This window comes from Haliotis rubra, unplaced genomic scaffold (genome assembly GCF_003918875.1).
Source record: "Haliotis rubra isolate DU_JTF1 unplaced genomic scaffold, ASM391887v1 Scf199, whole genome shotgun sequence".
NCBI lineage: Eukaryota > Metazoa > Mollusca > Gastropoda > Lepetellida > Haliotidae > Haliotis > Haliotis rubra.
This window is the reverse complement of record NW_025765991.1, coordinates 1,302,701-1,323,517: the sequence shown is the minus strand read 5'-3', so window position 1 is coordinate 1,323,517 and position 20,817 is coordinate 1,302,701. Positions and strand designations below refer to the sequence as shown.

At 38.9% G+C, this 20,817-nt stretch overlaps 1 protein-coding gene across 1 annotated transcript in view; it reads left to right on the top strand.

The window, feature by feature from the left end:
• The first annotated feature begins 3,279 nt into the window (after positions 1–3,279).
• The window catches only part of LOC124275159 (ornithine decarboxylase-like), a 65,641-nt gene continuing 48,103 nt past the window's right edge, over positions 3,280–20,817 (top strand). The window contains exons 1-2 of the mRNA XM_046710656.1: positions 3,280–3,347; positions 5,780–5,878. Of these exons, the coding sequence (XP_046566612.1) occupies positions 5,798–5,878 (81 nt within the window). The 5' untranslated portion in view covers positions 3,280–3,347; positions 5,780–5,797. The remainder of the gene's footprint in view (positions 3,348–5,779; positions 5,879–20,817) is intronic.

Genomic DNA, 20,817 nt, shown 5'->3' with positions numbered 1-20,817 from the left:
CGTAATATGTATTATTGTTGGGGGTATCTATTCGTAATATGTTTTATTGTTGGAGGGTAGCTATTCGTAATATGTTTTATTGTTGGAGGTATCTATTCGTAATATGTATTATTGTTGGGGGTATCTATTCGTAATATGTATTATTGTTGGAGAGTAGCTATTTGTAATATGTATTATTGTTGGGGGTATCTATTCGTAATATGTATTATTGTTGGAGAGTAGCTATTTGTAATATGTATTATTGTTGGGGGTATCTATTCGTAATATGTTTTATTGTTGGAGGGTAGCTATTCGTAATATGTTTTATTGTTTGGGTAGCCATTCGTAATATGTATTACTGATAAAGCGTAGCTTTTCGTGCTAGGTATTACTGATGGATGTAAGCTATTCGTAATATGTATTACTGTTGCGGGGCAGCCGTAAGTAATATTGTATTATTGTTGGTGAGGTAGTTCAAACTGACTACCGCCGTGTAGCTGGACTATTGTTGAGTGCGGCGTTCAAGAGTAAACAAACAAACAAACAAACAAACAAACAAACAAACAAACAAACAAACAAACATATAACATATGTTATATTTGGGATTACACTTTCTTCGTAAAACAAGTCCGCAGTCTAGACTACCAGTTGTCCGATTTCCATTTTTGTGTAAGTCGCAGTGGCTGAGCGGGTCAGGCGGCTGACTTTGTGTGCTGGCGATTAGGTGCCTCACTCTGAGGGGATGGGTTCGAATCCTGGATGGGACTCAACCCAAGAAAGTACTAAAATTTATACTTTACTAAGAAAGTGTAATCCCAAATGTTACATTTGACCACTTTCTAAATGGCATTGTGTAATCAAACAAGCAAACAAACAAAATTAAACCGATTACTTCATGAGTACAGCTTCTAAACACTTTAAAAATGCTTTTTTGATACAGTTTGTTCTGAAAACAAATTCGTTCAGCATTACCCGACTATTACAACAACCTGTACACCATGATAGGAGCCATGCTGATTAAAAAATATATTTTGTCGCTCTGATTTCTAAGAAATTATGTCCCGTATTTTTGAAAAAAATCCTTTGTGTTTTTAACCAATACTTTAAACTAGGGAAGAATATCATTATCTACATATTGGACAAAGTAATAATTATTACAGCTGTGATACCTTTACGGAATGTTCTTAATAAGTGGAACTTTGTGATCCTCGGCTACAAATTAAGATACTAATTTTATAATCTACTATCTAGTCTACATTGAGACTACATCAAAGTTCAACTCCTACTTTAAACCACTTGCTCTTTACCTGAAGCTAAGGAAAAAAATGAATATATATTTTAAGTATTTAATTAAACAAAACTTTTCAGCGTTTCTACACAAAAAGTAACGCAGGCAGGTATGTATGATAAATATGATGAACTGTAGTTTAGAAATGGTGGAAAACAGTGATGTTGTGTTTTGTTTTTAAACGCCTGACATCACCAGGCTTCCCTCGTCCTGTCTATAATGTTTAATCTACATCTATCACTTACATTCTGTGTATTGCCCAATGTATAAACATTTTGTGTCAGCGACATTTGAGACAACTATGTACTTAGTTCAAAGAACCCAATTACACAAAAACAGATACATATAACGATGTGCATCTGTGCGCAGTGAACATCAGAACTCATATAGACAAAGCGATGATGAGTGAGGGAGTGCGTTTTGTTTTACGCCGCTTTTAGCAATATTCCAGCAACATCACGGCGGGGGACACCAGAAATGGGCTTCACACATTGTACCCATGTGGGGATTCGAACCCGGGTCTTCGGCGTGACGAGAGAACGCTTTAACCACTAGGCTACCCCACCGCCCCAAAGCGATGATGAATGTTTTGAAACATGTGAAGTTCTTGAAATAACGAGGTTGCAGTATACAAGACAACACAATTGCTTATAGATGCGAGGAACAGCATTATGTGCGTATGTCTCGCTCGAGTCACAATTTTCAGTAGTATTTGTTATGGTAATTACACCAATCCATGGTACATAAATACAAAAACAAAATTTAAGTGCATGGAATTCATGTCTAATCATGTAAAGCTACAACGTGTTTTCCTTTCGCTGATACTGGGAATGGTGCATCGTGCCCTTTATGACAAAACGGAGTGTGTCCAATTTCTAAACTGCAATATAATTGCAGATAAACAGTCCGTAATAGCCATTGTTCATCAATAAAATAGCTAATATGTGGGCCATTAGATTTGCATAATAGTTCAGCATTGGTACTGGAAAGGAACCCGCACATCTATTTAAATGAAGACACTCGTTCATGCATAGATAAAAGTAGAGACACTACAATGACATTGGCCAAATGCAAATGAACACAAGTAAATTTAGAGGCATTTAGTTACACACTGGCCAGTGACCAGATCCGAATGTAAAGTCGGCAAGTGTTTGCCACTAATATAGCAATGTCCCCCGCCGCTAAAGAAGAATGAAATATTTATAACATATTTGTACTTTTTTATTTTTGGTCACATACAAGAAATGACTGGTGTCTGCATAATCACCAAAGTAGACTGTCGACATAATTGAGTGAGTGAGTGAGTGAGTTTATGTTTACGCTGCTTTTATTATATTCATTTGGTGCCCATGTGGGGAATCGAACCCGGGTCTTCGGTGTGACGAGCGAACGCTTTAACCACTGGGCATTGGGTCAAACAGTTCATGAGATATCGCGTTAACAAGAATCGGCACCCACGGACGGACGGACGGACACTGCTGAATACATAGTCCCCCGTTCCGCGTTGCGGCGGGGGACAAAAACACAAACATTTGAATACAAAACCATACACTACATAATATGTCCAGATATTACAGATGCATAGGTGTATGTCCGTGAGGCATAGGATCCGCTCGTCCAATCAATATTGACTCTAGTATATCGCAATACTATCACAGGCGCTTCGACCGTAAGCTTGCAAACCAGATTAAGCAGATTTGACTTGCAATATTTGGTGGTACACAGACACAACAATATTTGCTTCCATGGATGCATATATGTGCACAGGCGAGGATCTAAGAACCAAAGAACACACCCACATACGGATGTGTGTACTCAGAAGTGTTCTCTTATCTAATGACATACACCTGAGAGCTGGTACACACCGGCCGACCAAGGACCCTCCCACCTGTCACCAAAAGCCTCTCAGGGAGAAAACAGGTCGGTTTATTAGCACTATTTTTAGGACGGTGTCGTAGTGTGATAAGATTGGCTATTACCGCGCGTTTCAAAGTATATAAGTGATATGATGATCGAGACCTGCCTCGATCCCGTGTCTCTGTTGAAGCACGCCCTGTACCGGCGTCTCAGCTAGACGGATGTAAGTATACATACCTACAACTACGGAAGTAGAAGATAGTAGGTGGGTGGTCACACACTATAACAGATTTTGCAATGTTTCCAAACTGTTGAGGAACATACATATATGGTGTAAATGTGTCACTACTACTGAACAACTAAAACTGTGTTTGAAATGTTATTTAAGTACAACACGCTGTATAATATATATCAGCGAGACCTTTTCATATCATATTCGTCCTTAGATGACAGGTTTTTACGTTCTAAATTTATTGATCTGAATATTGATATAAATTGTTCTCGTCACGATATGGCTGCAATATTGCCGATGTGACGCTAAATATTTACTCACTCACTTATATCATATTCTTACAATGTTTACAGAATGATGCAAAATGTTATGTCAGCACATATTTAAAGGCATATAATGATCATGACTCCAAACCATTGTGGAAACTCATACGTGACAAGCGCGACGGCAGCGACCCATGCAACAGAGTAACTGCTTCTCCCAAACCCCAGCTGGGCACTGTGAATTTCAAAACATGTTTCAAAATATTTGATACAAAATTAAACAAATTCTGTTACATGGGGCAGAGGTTTGGGGGTTTCCTCGTTTGGAAGCATTGGAAAAGGTTCACTTGTACGCTTGTAAAAAGTCTTAGGAGTTAAATTAAATACCCCAAATGTGATGATCTATGGTGAATGCGGTCGCTTCCAACTTTATCTAGAAGCACAGATAAACGTTATGAAGTACTGGGTAAAACTCTTCGATATAGCTGTATCAACACTCCCCAAGAAATGTTATAATATGTAGGGGTGAAACGGTACGCTCTTACAACGGTACGGTACGTATTGCGGTACAAGACCTTCGCTTTGGTTCGGTATATGAGATATGATCATAATGCAGAAAAATTGACATATGGCAAAGAAATGCATAAATTTTGACAAAACGATTCGAGTTTTAGACATTTTAGGAAAGGTATAAAAAGGTTAAGAAATTGACGGTACGAAAACCGAAAATACCGAATTTTTGGATTACATTACGATATACCGAACCGTAGGCAAAATACCGCGGTTCTACTAATACCGCGGTATACTGTTTCACCCCTAATAATATGATGTCTTTGTTTGACACTAGCGGAAAATCAAATAGGGTAACGAATGTCAGAAATTTACTAAATCATTGTGGTTTTAATGATGTATTATCTCACGAAAGATTACTTGCTCAAAGTGATTTTATCATGCTGTATCACAAAGGTTAAAAGATATGTACATTCAGACCTGGAATTCATCTTTAATACAGTTGTCCAAATCCTTTTAAATCTGTTTTAAATACAGAGCAATACCTCCAAGATAGTAATCTCAGAAAATTCTTCGTTTCATTATCTAGATTAAGAGGTCTTACACATGATCTCATGATCGAGAAGGGCAGATATTATAATATTTCAAGACAAAACAGATTGTGTAAACGGTGTACATTAAATGTAATAAAGATGAGTTCAAGCATGCTTGACAACGGTATAAGTATTTACACCGAAACGTCCCTATTGTACAATAAAGAAGTTGATCATCCATAAACACTTGTCATTCCTATTGCTCACAGCTTCTAGAATGCCTCTCTAACGGTTCATACCAAGAACGTGGAACATTGTGGCTGTGTGGAACTTACGATTGCCTTGAAGTAAAAGCTTGGTACCTGTGTATTTCATATCTAGTTCGGATAACTCGTAACTTCAACAGAACTGTGTGTGACTGTTATTTTAAAACTGTCAAATCTAGCTCCGCTTCGAACATTGTGGCTGTGTGGAACTTACGATTGCCTTGAAGTAAAAGCTTGGGAACTGTGTATTTCATATCTAGTTCGGATAACTCGTAACTTCAACAGAACGGTGTGTGACTGCTATTTTATAACTGTCAGATCTAGCTCCGCATAGAACATTGTGGCTGTGTCGAACTTAGGATTGCCTTGAAGTAAAAGCTTGGTAACTGATTTTAACCACATTTAGTTTTCATTACCTCAGATAACTCGAAACGGCTACGTAACTCCCTTAAATCTTCAACAGAACGGTGTTTGACTTCAATTCTAAATCTGTCAGATCTATCACTGAATAAAAGACTGCGGCCAAAAAAGAAAGTTAGCATAGCCCTTGTTACCCAGGTTGGGAAGCAGCACGGAAAATACTGCCTGTAGTCACCACATGTTGGGTTTTAGAATGATCCCCCCAAGAATCATACCTGTAAACAGAATGAATCAATAAACAAAAATATGCATCAAAATGAGAGGCGTTAAGTAAGATTCTTCCCTGCACATCACGGCACAAATTCATTTGTCATGCCCTTTATGTGTCTTCATGAGGCATATTGGTCAATCATTTCAATCAGACATTCAGTGATTGAACTACTGTTGGTTGTCATAGAAAACAAATATAATGAAAACTGTTTTTCATTCAGGGAGCAGTAGTTATAAGAATGGACAGCGCGCTACTGTACGAAGATGATGATGGCCTCAAAGACAAAATCAACAGAATTATTGAACAGGAAACGGAAAAGGTATTCTTTACTCATTGTTACAAAGTAATACATCTCGTCCAGCTGCAACGGAAGGATAAGAATACATTGTGGAGTAGTGACTAGATCTACCTTCATCAGTAACTTAATCAGCAAAATAAGAATGAAGTGTCAGACCGTACACAGTATTATTAGAGATGAGGATTATTCTGATAAGATTCAGTGTCTACGAAAGATGTTCATAAAATATTTTCTCTTCAAGGATGAATATTTTGAAGAAGCCTTCTTCATGATTGATATGGATGATGTCAAAGGAAAGCTGAAACAATGGCGCAAGTATCTTCCCAGAGTGAAGCCATTCTACGGTACGTAGAAATATAACAATTGTTATGTGGCAGTGTTATTCAGTATGTAACACTCTTTCGCGTGTAATATATTTTATAAGTGGATAGTCAGTGAGGAACAGTGTGACGCTCATATTAAATATATTGTATCTTTGCTGGCATATTATTTTTCATGTAACAGTTTCGAGTGTACAAAATTCTGGGACAAATTCTGTCTCCCTTTACATCCCATGTGAACTGCGACCACTGTAGCTCACCTTCAACATAAACAACACTAAAGATTTAAGGAGAAAATACACGCCTATGGTCATCGCAATCGATAATCAAATTCTTCAGAGCTGAATCGTGGAGCCAAATATGCTTTTGCTAGAAAAAGGAGCAAATTCGAATGTAACACCCTGGTCACGATTTAATTGTCGATAAACATCAAATTGTATCATTTGTGATCATCCATGACAGAAACGACATGTACAGTCACATACAAACATGGCTGGTAAATCGGAAATGAATCCTGCGCTGACATTTTAGGTCATCATAGCTGTAACCATTGCTATCAGGATGTCACAGAGCATCATGCTACTCTTGCCCGGAAGTTGTTTGATCAAGGTTACAACAATCAAGGCCTCAGTAAAGCTTTCAAGAAGTTTCATGGTAGACATGAGGAAGAAATTTCCAAATTTGATGCATCAGTGACAAAAATCATGTCCAATGCAATTCCCTATTTTGACATATACCATACGTTCCCAAATTATTGCAGATAAACAATGACTAGACTTAGCATATGTTTATGACTGGTGCCACCGGTAGGGCAGGATACGCTCACCTTTCGCGAACACCTGGTAGCATCACTATTGCATAGTGATTCATAAACACTTGTTCTGTCATTGTATCACTGGATTGTCTGGTTCAGACCCGATTTGTTTACAAACAACATCATACAGCTGTAATACAGCTGAAACAAATATCTGCTCATGATATAGTCACAACTGTACAATCGACTCTGATTTTGGCAGAAATGTCTATGAATGTGGAAAGGGTTTTGTAACTTCTATTTGACGGGAAGTGTTTTCTTGCAATAACTTGGAAATCTGAGATTCCAAAATCATTAAATTCAGAAAATGTTTAAAAATCAGAAACCACCGATGTCACTGAGTACGTGAGTGAGCTACCGGTTTCCTAGCAACCACAAACAACCCCACACATACATAAGTGAAATAATCTTGAATGCGACGACCTCAGAGCACTTAGCGTTCGTCCACGTGAGGACAGGATGCTTTCTGTTGCAAATAAATAAATAAACTAAACTAATAAAAAAACAACCTTTAAAATGTTTACTATTGGATTTGTCTCTTGGATATGTAACAGCGAAGGTATTATGTGGAACAGAGTTTTTCAGAAAGACCCTTGACTGCATCTATTTCAGCTGTCAAGAGCAACAACGACCCTCAGATCCTCTCTCTCTTAGCTGACCTCGGTGTCTACTTTGACTGTGCCAGCAGGGTAGGGACATTATATCTCCAACGTCAGTAACTTACCAAAACAGGAAGGCTTGTTGGCACCTCCTGAAAAGTGAAGTGTGTGAAATATCATTATTCATTTACAACTGACATTGTCTAATGTAATGTAATGTCATTGACAAGAATTCTATATCTTGAAATTAATTTTATGTGAATGAAAGTCAATGTGTGCAAAGTTCGACCAATCAATGGTAATTGTATATTTTCCTTCAGAATGAAATGGCACCTTACTAAAAGAGGGACGCTTGTTGGCACCTTCTGGAAATGAAGTGTGTCCAATAACAGTATTGATACATTTGCAATCATGTATTTGTGTAATATAATGTCGAACATTATTATTGACAATAATTCTGTTAAAAAGATTATCTTTAAGTGAATGTTTGGAGGGTTTGATAATTCTATCGTGATTTATTTGTTTTCATTCAGAATGAAATGGCCTCTATTCTTGGTTTGGGCGTGGAGCCATGCAACATCGTCTACTCCCACAGTGTCAAATGCCGTAGAGACATCAGATATGCGGCGGCTGCTGGTATTGATTTGATGGCATTTGACAGCGAGCATGAACTCATCAAAATAAAGTCAACTCATGCCCACGCAAGGTAAATTACCTGTAAATATGACAAATATACAGACATAACTAGTTGTCTTAAATGGCGCTTCACTGCCTGACAGCACATAGCATTTTAAAGAATTTGAATGGCGGGGAATCAGAGTTTGTGGTTGGGATGTGTGCATACATTAAACAACTTTATTGAAATGCATCTGATTGAAAAAGGCCCGTGTGAGTGAGTGAGTGAGTGAGTGAGTGAGTGAGTGAGTGTGGTGTTACGCCGCTTTTGGCAATATTCCAGCTACATCACGGCAGGGGACACCAGCAATGGACGTCACACATTGTACCCATGTGGGGAATCGAACTCGGGTCTTCGGCGTGATGAGCGGATGCTTTAACCATTAGGCTACCCCACCACTCCCAGAAGCAGAAAGATAATTGATAGCATGTGCCACCTTGGTAACGGTTAACTGTAGAACGCTCTTCAAAACACCGTTACGTAATTCCATTACAGTGACATCCTCTGATACATATCGTTTGATATCTCCCAAGCGATGTCTACAGTGGTCTTTTGTGGTTGATAAATCAGTTTATACACCTGCCTTAAAATACATAAATATCTTTATGGATAACATTCCTGCTTGCCAAAGGTACAAGAATCTGTATGGAAACGTCGCACTCACGAAATTTTCACGTCATTTATTTGAGACACCCTTTCCGCTAAACGGTGTACCATCTCTCATTCCGTTTAAACTTATATATACACACCTTGTGCATTCCTGTGAGGTGGCGGTTTGTCTCCCACAGAAATCTGACATCACCAGTTGTTCCATGGCACATGGTATACAAGCCCTCAACAAGTTGCTTGTTCCAGTTGTCATTTGTAACTTTCCAATATGCACGTGCCATTTCCATAACCCTTCACTGAGGTCGGATGAAGCAGGGCATCACTTTGATACAAAATATTGTCTTACTCAACAGTAGACGCATGTCATCGCTATGTAGACAGGTCATAGTTGTTTTGAGGTGGAAGCGTCAGTAGAGCGTGAATCCCAACTGTGTCTGGAAACTTTCTAAGGTTCTGTTACGTACATTAATTTATCCTCATTATCCAAATATAATAGATGAATACCATACACTCCTAGATAAGTAAGCTTTGGAAAATGATAAAATCGCATCGGGACATTTAGTGTTGCAATAACATATTCATTTTCAGTGCTTTGCAGAAATGTGTCTCATGACAAATCTTGCATGTTTCTGAACAACGACTCGCATTATTTGTTGGCTGCAACTATAGCACAATTATTGAAATTCCTTGTTACTCTTTGCACATACGCATCCCCTAGTTTAAAATCCGCAATATGGTGTTTCCAAACACAAAAATAAAATAAAAACAACTGATCTGTTCCTGCAGAATGAGAAAGAATAAACGAAAAAAACGTATTGTGTCCCAGGCAGAATAAATAGTTTGTAGTTCTTGCTGTTTTAGTCAGTAATTTTGTTTTTGTTTGAACAATTCAGATTGTTGCTGAGAATAAAACCTTCAGACAAATATGACGTGCAGCACCGGTTAAGCATCCAGTATGGATGTGAAGAGCACCAAGTCCGGCCTCTTCTTGCAGCCGCTAAGGGAATGGAACTGAATGTAGTTGGGATCAGGTACTGTTCCCGGTTTTCTGTGATATGGGCTGATCTAACGTTATGCTAAGTGGTACTGTTCCTGGTTCTCTGTGATATGTGTTGATCTAACGTTATGCTAAGTAGTACTGTATCTGGTTCTCTGTGATATGGGCTGATCTAACGTTATGCTAAGTGGTACTGTCCCTGGTTCTCTGATATATTTGTTGATCTAACGTTATGCTAAGTTGTACTGTTCCTGGTTCTCTCTGATATGTGTTGATCTAACGTTATGCTAAGTGGTACTGTTCCTGGTTCTCTGTGATATGTGTTGATCTAACGTTATGCTAAGTGGTACTAAGTGGTACTGTATCTGGTCCTCTGTGATATGTGTTGATCTAACGTTATGCTATAGTGTTGATCTAACGTTATGCTAAGTGGTACTGTTCCTGGTTCTCTGTGATATTTGTTGATCTAACGTTCTGCTAAGTGGTACTGTATATGGTTCTCTCTGATATGTGATGATCTAACGTTATGCTAAGTGGTACTGTATATGGTGTTGATCTAACGTTATGCTAAGTGGTACTGTTCCTGGTTCTCTGTGATATGTCTCGTGATATGTGTTGATCTAACGTTATGCTAAGTGGTACTGTATCTGGTTCTCTGTGATAGTGTTGATCTAACGTTATGCTAAGTGGTACTGTTCCTGGTTCTCTGTGATATGTGTTGATCTAACGTTATGCTAAGTGGTACTGTATCTGGTTCTCTGTGATAAGGGTTGATCTAACGTTATGCTAAGTGGTACTGTTCCTGGTTCTCTGTGATATGTGTTGATCTAACGTTATGCTAAGTGGTACTGTTCCTGGTTCTCTGTGATATGTGTTGATCTAACGTTATGCTAAGTGGTACTGTTCCTGGTTCTCTCTGATATGTGTTGATCTAACGTTATGCTAAGTGGTACTGTTCCTGGTTCTCTCTGATATGTGTTGATCTAACGTTATGCTAAGTGGTACTGTATCTGGTCCTCTGTGATAGTGTTGATCTAACGTTATGCTAAGTGGTACTGTTCCTGGTTCTCTGTGATATGTGTTGATCTAACGTTATGCTAAGTGGTACTGTTCCTGGTTCTCTCTGATATGTGTTGATCTAACGTTATGCTAAGTGGTACTGTATCTGGTTCTCTGTGATATTTGTTGATCTAACGTTATGCTAAGTGGTACTGTTCCTGGTTCTCTCTGATATGTGTTGATCTAACGTTATGCTAAGTGGTACTGTTCCTGGTTCTCTGTGATATTTGTTGATCTAACGTTATGCTAAGTGGTACTGTTCCTGGTTCTCTTTGATATGTGTTGATCTAACGTTATGCTAAGTGGTACTGTATCTGGTCCTCTGTGATAGTGTTGATCTAACGTTATGCTAAGTGGTACTGTTCCTGGTTCTCTGTGATATGTTGATCTAACGATCTAACGTTATGCTAAGTGGTACTGTTCTAAGGTTCTCTCTGATGTGTTGATCTAACGTTATGCTAAGTGGTACTGTATCTGGTTCTCTGTGATAAGGGGTTGATCTAACGTTATGCTAAGTGGTACTGTTCCTGGTTCTCTGTGATATGTGTTGATCTAACGTTATGCTAAGTGGTACTGTTCCTGGTTCTCTGTGATATGTGTTGATCTAACGTTATGCTAAGTGGTACTGTATCTGGTTCTCTGTGATATGTGTTGATCTAACGTTATGCTAAGTGGTACTGTATCTGGTTCTCTGTGATATGTGTTGATCTAACGTTATGCTAAGTGGTACTGTTCCTGGTTCTCTGTGATATGTGTTGATCTAACGTTATGCTAAGTGGTACTGTATCTGGTTCTCTGTGATAGTGTTGATCTAACGTTATGCTAAGTGGTACTGTTCCTGGTTCTCTGTGATATGTGTTGATCTAAACGTTATGCTAAGTGGTACTGTATCTGGTTCTCTGTGATAAGTTATGCTAAGTTGATCTAACGTTATGCTAAGTTATGCTAAGTGGTACTGTTCCTGGTTCTCTGTGATATGTGTTGATCTAACGTTATGCTAAGTGGTACTGTATCTGGTCCTCTCTGTAGTGTATCTAACGTGCTTGATGGTAACGTTATAGCTAACGTGGTACTGTTCCTGGTTCTCTGTGATATGTGTTGATCTAACGTTATGCTAAGTGGTACTGTATCTGGTTCTCTGTGATAGTGTTGATCTAACGTTATGCTAAGTGGTACTGTTCCTGGTTCTCTGTGATATGTGTTGATCTAACGTTATGCTAAGTGGTACTGTATCTGGTTCTCTGTGATAAGGGTTGATCTAACGTTATGCTAAGTGGTACTGTTCCTGGTTCTCTGTGATATGTGTTGATCTAACGTTATGCTAAGTGGTACTGTATCTGGTTCTCTGTGATAGTGTTGATGTAACGTTATGCTAAGTGGTACTGTATCTGGTTCTCTGTGATAAGGGTTGATCTAACGTTATGCTAAGTGGTACTGTATCTGGTTCTCTGTGATAGTGTTGATCTAACGTTATGCTAAGTGGTACTGTATCTGGTTCTCTGTGATAAGGGTTGATCTAACGTTATGCTAAGTGGTACTGTATCTGGTTCTCTGTGATAGTGTTGATCTAACGTTATGCTAAGTGGTACTGTATCTGGTTCTCTGTGATAGTGTTGATCTAACGTTATGCTAAGTGGTACTGTTCCTGGTTCTCTCTGATAGTGTTGATGTAACGTTATGCTAACGTTCTGGTTCTCTGTGAATCTAACGTTATGTGGTACTGTATCTGGGTTCTCTGTGATATGGGTTGATCTAACGTTATGCTAAGTGGTACTGTTCCTGGTTCTCTGTGATATGTGTTGATCTAACGTTATGCTAAGTGGTACTGTATCTGGTTCTCTGTGATAAGGGTTGATCTAACGTTATGCTAAGTGGTACTGTATCTGGTTCTCTCTGATATATGTGTTGATCTAACGTTATGCTAAGTGGTACTGTATCTGGTTCTCTGTGATAGTGTTGATCTAACGTTATGCTAAGTGGTACTGTTCCTGGTTCTCTGTGATATGTGTTGATCTAACGTTATGCTAAGTGGTACTGTATCTGGTTCTCTCTGTGATATGTGTTGTTGATCTAACGTTATGCTAAGTGGTACTGTTCCTGGTTCTCTGTGATATGTGTTGATCTAACGTTATGCTAAGTGGTACTGTATCTGGTTCTCTGTGATAAGTGTTGATTAACGTTATCTAACGTTATAGCTAACGTTATGCTAAGTGGTACTGTTCCTGGTTCTCTGTGATATGTGTTGATCTAACGTTATGCTAAGTGGTACTGTATCTGGTTCTCTGTGATAAGGGTTGATCTAACGTTATGCTAAGTGGTACTGTATCTGGTTCTCTGTGATATGTGTTGATCTAACGTTATGCTAAGTGGTACTGTATCTGGTTCTCTGTGATATGTGTTGATCTAACGTTATGCTAAGTGGTACTGTATCTGGTTCTCTGTGATAAGGGTTGATCTAACGTTATGCTAAGTGGTACTGTTCCTGGTTCTCTGTGATATTTGTTGATCTAACGTTATGCTAAGTGGTACTGTATCTGGTTCTCTGTGATAAGGGTTGATCTAACGTTATGCTAAGTGGTACTGTTCCTGGTTCTCTCTGATATGTGTTGATCTAACGTTATGCTAAGTGGTACTGTATCTGGTTCTCTGTGATATGTGTTGATCTAACGTTATGCTAAGTGGTACTGTATCTTTTTCTCTGTGATAAGGGTTGATCTAACGTTATGCTAAGTGGTACTGTTCCTGGTTCTCTGTAATATTTGTTGATCTAACGATATGCTAAGTGGTACTGTATCTTTTTCTCTGTGATAAGGGTTGATCTAACGTTATGCTAAGTGGTACTGTTCCTGGTTCTCTGTGATATGTGTTGATCTAACGTTATGCTAAGTGGTACTGTATCTGGTTCTCTGTGATAGTGTTGATCTAACGTTATGCTAAGTGGTACTGTTCCTGGTTCTCTGTGATATGTGTTGATCTAACGTTATGCTAAGTAGTACTGTATCTGGTTCTCTGTGATAAGGGTTGATCTAACGTTATGCTAAGTGGTACTGTTCCTGGTTCTCATTGATATTTGTTGATCTAACGTTATGCTAAGTGGTACTGTATCTGGTTCTCAGTGATAGTGTTGATGTAACGTTATGCTAAGTGGTACTGTATCTGGTTCTCTGTGATATGTGTTGATCTAACGTTATGCTAAGTGGAACTCTATCTGGTTCTCTGTGAGATGGGCTGGTCTAACGTTATGCTCAGTGGTACTGTTCCTAGTTCTCTGTGATATGGGTTGATCTAACGTTATGCTAAGTGATACTGTTCCTGGTTCTCTGTGATATTTGTTGATCTAACGTTATGCTAAGTGCCCACTCAAATATGGACACATACTTAAGCCTTCTACTTCAGCCTGTCGACAATGAACATAAGAAGCGATAGTGTTAACACATATAAACGTATTCGTATCTGTGGATGGTAAGCATTGTCATCGCACCGTGAATCTCTTGCTAGGAAAATCGAAACTGTCATGTATTGTTTTGATACAAGTGACAATAAATATTGGAAAGATGACATGCTCAATCCTTGTACACAAGCTCTTTACAGTTTTGAATGACGAATAGGTCCCAAGCTTAAACTCCCTCTCACAATTCAGCATTTCAAACTCCCATTTCGTGGGATGAAGTGTTCACCATATCTAGTTTACTGCAGTTTTTCTCATTGCTCTTTTTTGACAAACAGAAACAGAGCCCTTGTGATATCGTTTCGTTCAATCTCAGTAACACAGATTCATGTGTCTACACTGATACTGTCTGAAAGAACATGATAATGCTTAATAGACAAATCGCCCATCGCGTCCTGGGATATCCCAATACACCATTTTAACTCACTCACTCACTCGTCGATAATCCTTTCAGTTGCTATTGTATGCTTCTGACAGTTTCCATGTTGGAAGTGGAGTCGTGGATGGCCGTGTGTTCATTGATGCCATAGAAAGAGCTGACAGGGCCTTTGCCATTGCCTCCGAACTCAACATTCCTCTGAGTGTCCTGGATATTGGAGGGGGTTTCTTCGGGAAGACGAGAGCTCCTGCGGAATTTAAAGAGGTAACTCAATTAAAATCCACAGGCTTACAATAATACCTTCCTAAATGGGCTGATCCCGAGTTCTATGTTGAACCAAGCAATCAGATGATGGAAACTGTCTCGCAAAAACACATGGTGGAGTCTGTTCTTGTTTTCAGTTCAGGCAGTAGGACTCCCGTAGGTTAATGTTGATATGTAGGAAGTCTGAAATAATCGTTGTCAGCAGTTTGTATTTTTTGTTAAGTCTATATTCTCAATAGGTGCAGACATTAGATCTTTGACAATATATCATCATTATTGGGTCATATGAGACTAGAGAATATCAGCTGTTTGCACATCTTTCTAGAATTTCTTTACTTAAACAGTTGCGCAACCTACAGGTATTACTTAAACTATGGATTCTTTCGCCCAGTTTCTGTGCCGATAATTGGATAATTTTGTCAGGTTTTAAACTTAGAAATATGTTTATACGTACGACGTTTATGGGTGAGGGTATCCAAGGTATTGTGTCAAAAATAACTATCCCATGTTTTCCAAAATGTCACTGAATCATCTAACAGACGAGAGATGTGTGACCCAAGAGAACTGGAGCAGCTACTATCTGTCAGAAATTACAACTACAAGCACTACCTTGTGACCTGGCGATTAGGTGCCCAAGAGAGCATGGGTTCGAATCCAGGAAGTGAAATCCCAGATGTACAAAAATCTGTACTGAGAAAATATAACCAAAATATAACATAGTCCATATGCCATATACACAAAGTCCATTGTTCAGAGACTCTTGTTATTAAGAAGACGTCAGACCATGTAAATAATCTGAATGCTGTTTGTGGTAACACTGAGAGATCACAAAATTACAAAAGAAAACATCACCAGTTTTCGAAATATCAATCGATCTTGGGTATAAATATGTGTCAATATCAGTATCAAGTATCCGTCACAGTTTGCCGTTAACACAACAGTGTATATATGTGAGTCCCGCCATGTTATAAAGTGTGCTCTTTAAGAAAAAAACTGCTCAAATGTGAAGGCATTAGTACCCCTCCAAAATCCAAATCAGCTGATGCTGTAAACGAGGTTGAGGATATTACTGTGCCCAGTTGACCTTTAGCCTTGTTTGTTTTACAAATGATTTCAAATCTAAATTTCCTCTATCCGTTAGTTACCATTCACCCGACGAAGGGGCAAGGAAAACCCAGAAACATTTTGTATAGAATAAAGAAGTTGACATCCATAATATGTTGTCTTAGACTGAGATTTCCTCTGGTTGCATGATATGATTATAGCGTCCATCAATGTCCTCTCAACATTTCAATATTAATCATGACTGCATGACCACGGTGATTCCGTGATGCTTAGATACACCACGCTGAGTAGATGCAGTATGCAAATGGAACACTCAGGTTAATGGTCAGCTTGTGTTGCCTGGTATTTGCAGATTGATGGTCAGCTTGTATTGACGGGTATTTGCAGGTTGATGGTCAGCGTGTGTTGACTGCGTGTAATGGTATTTGCAGGTTGATGGTCAGCGTGTATTGACTGGTATTTGCAGGTTGATGGTCAGCGTGTGTTGACTGGTATTTGCAGGTTGATGGTCAGCTTGTATTGACTGGTATTTGCAGGTTGATGGTCAGCGTGTGTTGACTGGTATTTGCAGGTTGATGGTCAGCGTGTATTGACTGGTATTTGCAGGTTGATGGTCAGCGTGTGTTGACTGGTATTTGCAGGTTGATGGTCAGCTTGTGTTGACTGGTATTTGCAGGTTGATGGTCAGCGTGTATTGACTGGTATTTGCAGGTTGCACGCCTCATCAACATTGCCCTCGAGGACCACTTTCCCGCTATCAGAGGAGGTTGATGGTCACTTTCCCTGCTATTTGCAGAGTGAGGATAATAGCAGAACCTGGTCGCTACTTTGTGTCATCGTGTGCGACCCTGGTCGTAACAGTTATCGGAAAGAAGGTGATCCAAGGTAGGTACGCTCAACATAAGACATCAAGTTTTCGGTGCAGGCAACGACTACATGGTTATTCTCTTGTATAATTTCTTCAGCATATGTGTCTGTTAGTACTTTTGGCTGAATAACTTTTCGCAGGTCTGGATGGTTGAATGTGGAGATCTTTTATAAAAATCAGCTTCAATATGGAGAATCACAGCGATCTCTTTGATATGTGATATCAAAGTATAAATCACTGTTTGGAAATAATTTTTGAAAATAAAAACCTAGACTTTTGCGACCATATATTGTTTTTTAAAAAAATGTTATGATTAACATAAATTTCAAATTGGAACGAAATCGGTGAAGAAAAAATGTCTTTATAAGATTCTGCCGCTACTCGGCGTCAATTATAAAGGGTCAAATGATATATAGCACATGTAAAGAAACGTTTCTCAGAAATAATAGAACTAAGAGTGTCAGCATAATGTTAAAAGTGTTGACAGATGTGACACAGCGTGACATACAGACAAAAAGTTCAAACAGCACTAGCAAACATCAGTTGTTTTGACCAAAACACACACACACACACACACACACACACACACACACACACACACACACACACACACACACACACACACACACACACACACAGAGAAAAAAATGAAAATGACAGACATGAAGCACTCGGTCATTCAATATCTTGTGTACCCTTTTCGCTTGTCCAAGACACAGGTGCACTTTGTTCTGTCTGAAGATCTGCTGCGTTAAGGAATATGTTACGTAACGTAGTGTTAATCATGTGTCTATAATCTCGGACTGCTGTGACGCAGGGGCGAACGATGTGCATATTCCATGCATATTCCATGCATATTCCATGCATATTCCATGCATATTCCAGGTACCCTTTGGCTTGAAATCTCTGCCACAATCTATGAATTGCACTCTGCCTCACATTAAACGGACAGCAACCTGCCGCTGAGTTTGACCAGATTCCAAAAGGCCTGTACCCTGACCCCTTTCAGCAAGTGTTAGAACACGTCTCAATTTAAGCTGCGATTTCAAACAGGTACCTGAACAGTGAACGACAGTGAAAAAGCTTCAGTGCATGTGTATGGTCCTTCCACATCCATGGATAGAGCGACTTGCACGGGCAAATCATTGCCATTAAGTGGCAGGTGGATTTCCATATTGACAATTTGAATAAAAAATGTGGCAGAGGTTTTAATTCAGTTGTATATATTTCAAACAAAAACGAATATTTTACAAGTTTTCGGAAATAGTGTTACCAATAGCTTGACTCTTCATTAATGACGCCGAGTATATATAAAATACACAAGTGGTGGCACTCCCGATGCTAATAACCTGATCGAAAACCGGGCAGACCGACTATTTTAACGTGCGTTCAATCAAACCTTACGTTTCTTACAAGACAATTGTGTTGAGCTTGTAGGTCATTCTTTTACCTTTCTGTTCATCGTATTCAATTTGTCTTACTGCATTTCAGTTTTGACCACTGACCCTTGCATTGGTACTACCCTCTGCTTTGAACAAACGTTTGGCCTCTCCTCGGAAAACATCGACAGTTTCCGTAAATTTCCGAATGACTCGGAAACAGAAAACGGCTCTCATTTGTCAATTTCCATGTGTGCGATTATTGTGGGAAATATGAAAATTGTGCTTTCCCCCTACCTGGAAACTGATCAATATGTATTTTAATCTGTCAATCTGTATTTCGGTACATTGTTTATACACATTCAGGAAACAATATGCTTTCTATGTTCCAATGCGTAGAAAATAATCATGGACGGGTATTCAATTTCTTTAGTATTTGAACTGTTTAGCAGTAGTGGAAACTTAAGCTTGTTTGGATGGACATAAATTTCTTTTATATATTTGCTTCGAAGATTACTGTAGGGCATACAGGAAGAAAATGATACAGCTGCATTTGAATTAAATAATTGACAAGTTCTATATTCTCTACGAATTCACATTTACATATATACCTTTCCAGAGACTAAAAGATATGTATTTTCAAAATTGGCAAGAAAAAGTATCTATTTCAAACAAATATGACACTTAGCTAATGTTTAAAAACAATATCCACACCGAATTCTATTTATCATGTTTAAATGTGAATAATTTATAGAGTAAGTTTAGCACGATTCCGATGCTCATCTCATGAATTTTTAATATGTTAATCATAACATAATAAACAATATATATACATGATTGCAAAAGTCCAGATTTTTATTTTCATTAAATTATTGTCCAAACAGTGAACCCCTTTGTTGGTAATAGTGATAACTAGTGTCTTCAGTGTAGCCGGCTTCAGAAGCAGATGGTGAGTGAGTGAGTGGCCCCGGGTCTTCGGCATGACGAGCAAACGCTTTAGCCACTAGGCTACCCCACCGCCCCCAGAAGCAGAAATAATATTGATAGTATATGACACCTTGTTAGGGGTTAACTTTAGAATTGTCTTCAAAGCGCCGTTACGTAATGTCATTGTATTGACATCCTCTGATACATATCGTTTGATATCTCCAGAGGGATATCTACAGAGGTATTTTGTGGTTGATAAATCAGTTTAAACACTTCCCTTAAAAAACATAAATATCTTTATGGATAACATTCCTGCTTGCCAAAGGTACAAGAATCTGTATGGAAACGTCGCACTCACGAAATTGTTATCCATAAACTTTGTCTATATAACAGGCTAAGGTGCCACAAGCTACTGTATAAGACTGTGGACCCTTAGGAATGACAGACACTGATCACCGTGGGTCTAACTCTTGCTTCCCCCGAACTCTGTTATTTCACGTGGTGAACGTCCCAAATATGCATCATTTCGGAAACCTATTCACTCAATAAGAGGCTGAGTAAACATTTCAACTCAAAATCGTCAAAATCATTGTCATATTCAGATGGCGTTGAGAAAGAATTCCTTTACTTTCTGAATGATACTGTGTTTGGTACGTTCAACGGCTCATTTTGGAAATGCACCCAAGCGAAACAACCGTCGTTGCTAAAGGTAAGATTTTAATTACCGTAGCTGATTTATCACTTGAAGAAGATGAGACGAAATACTGATGTTTGCAGATCCTCAGAGGCGATAGCGGTCCATTCACATACCATGCCCTGTGACACAAGTAACACCTTGAACGTAGCTGCAAATTTGACACTGTGGTTGATGCCCTAACCTTATGAATATTATTTTATATTGCAAAGGATATGGACAGTTAGAGAAATATGACATTAAAGAGTCACTATGGACTCGGGAGAAAAAAAGGTTGAATCGTAATGTTATGATCTCACACCCACCGACGCACACCCACACCCACACACTGTTGCTGCACATGCCCTTTCTGCAGATAACAAATTCATAGACAAAACAAGTCCCTACTTCCTCAGTATTCCTGTTCCAGGCTCCACGGAGTGAGGTGACTTTCAGCTCCAGTGTTTGGGGACAGACGTGTGCGAGTGAGGACTGTCTTTTTCAAGAAGTGTCATTTACCAGAGCTGGAAATCGGGGACCGGTTGTTTGTGGAGAATGTTGGCGCTTACCCCATGTCGATGAACAAAGGCGGGGCATTTAATGGAATGCCACAACCTACTCCAGTTTATATCTGCTCCAAACAAATCTGGTGAGAAAAGTTCAATTTATGACTAAAAGATCAACTAAAATTTAGAGTCACTTTACTAAACAACCTGTGTAACAAAGGCAGGTCATTAAACGCCCAAACAGATCAATTCATATCTTCTCGGTTTTAATGTACGTACTACCTTGTGTGGTATCCGATCACCTGCTTTCATGTTACCTTTTTAACCTCACTGTGCCTTTCACGTTCAGTTAAATCTGTTTCGTTGTATATCCAAGA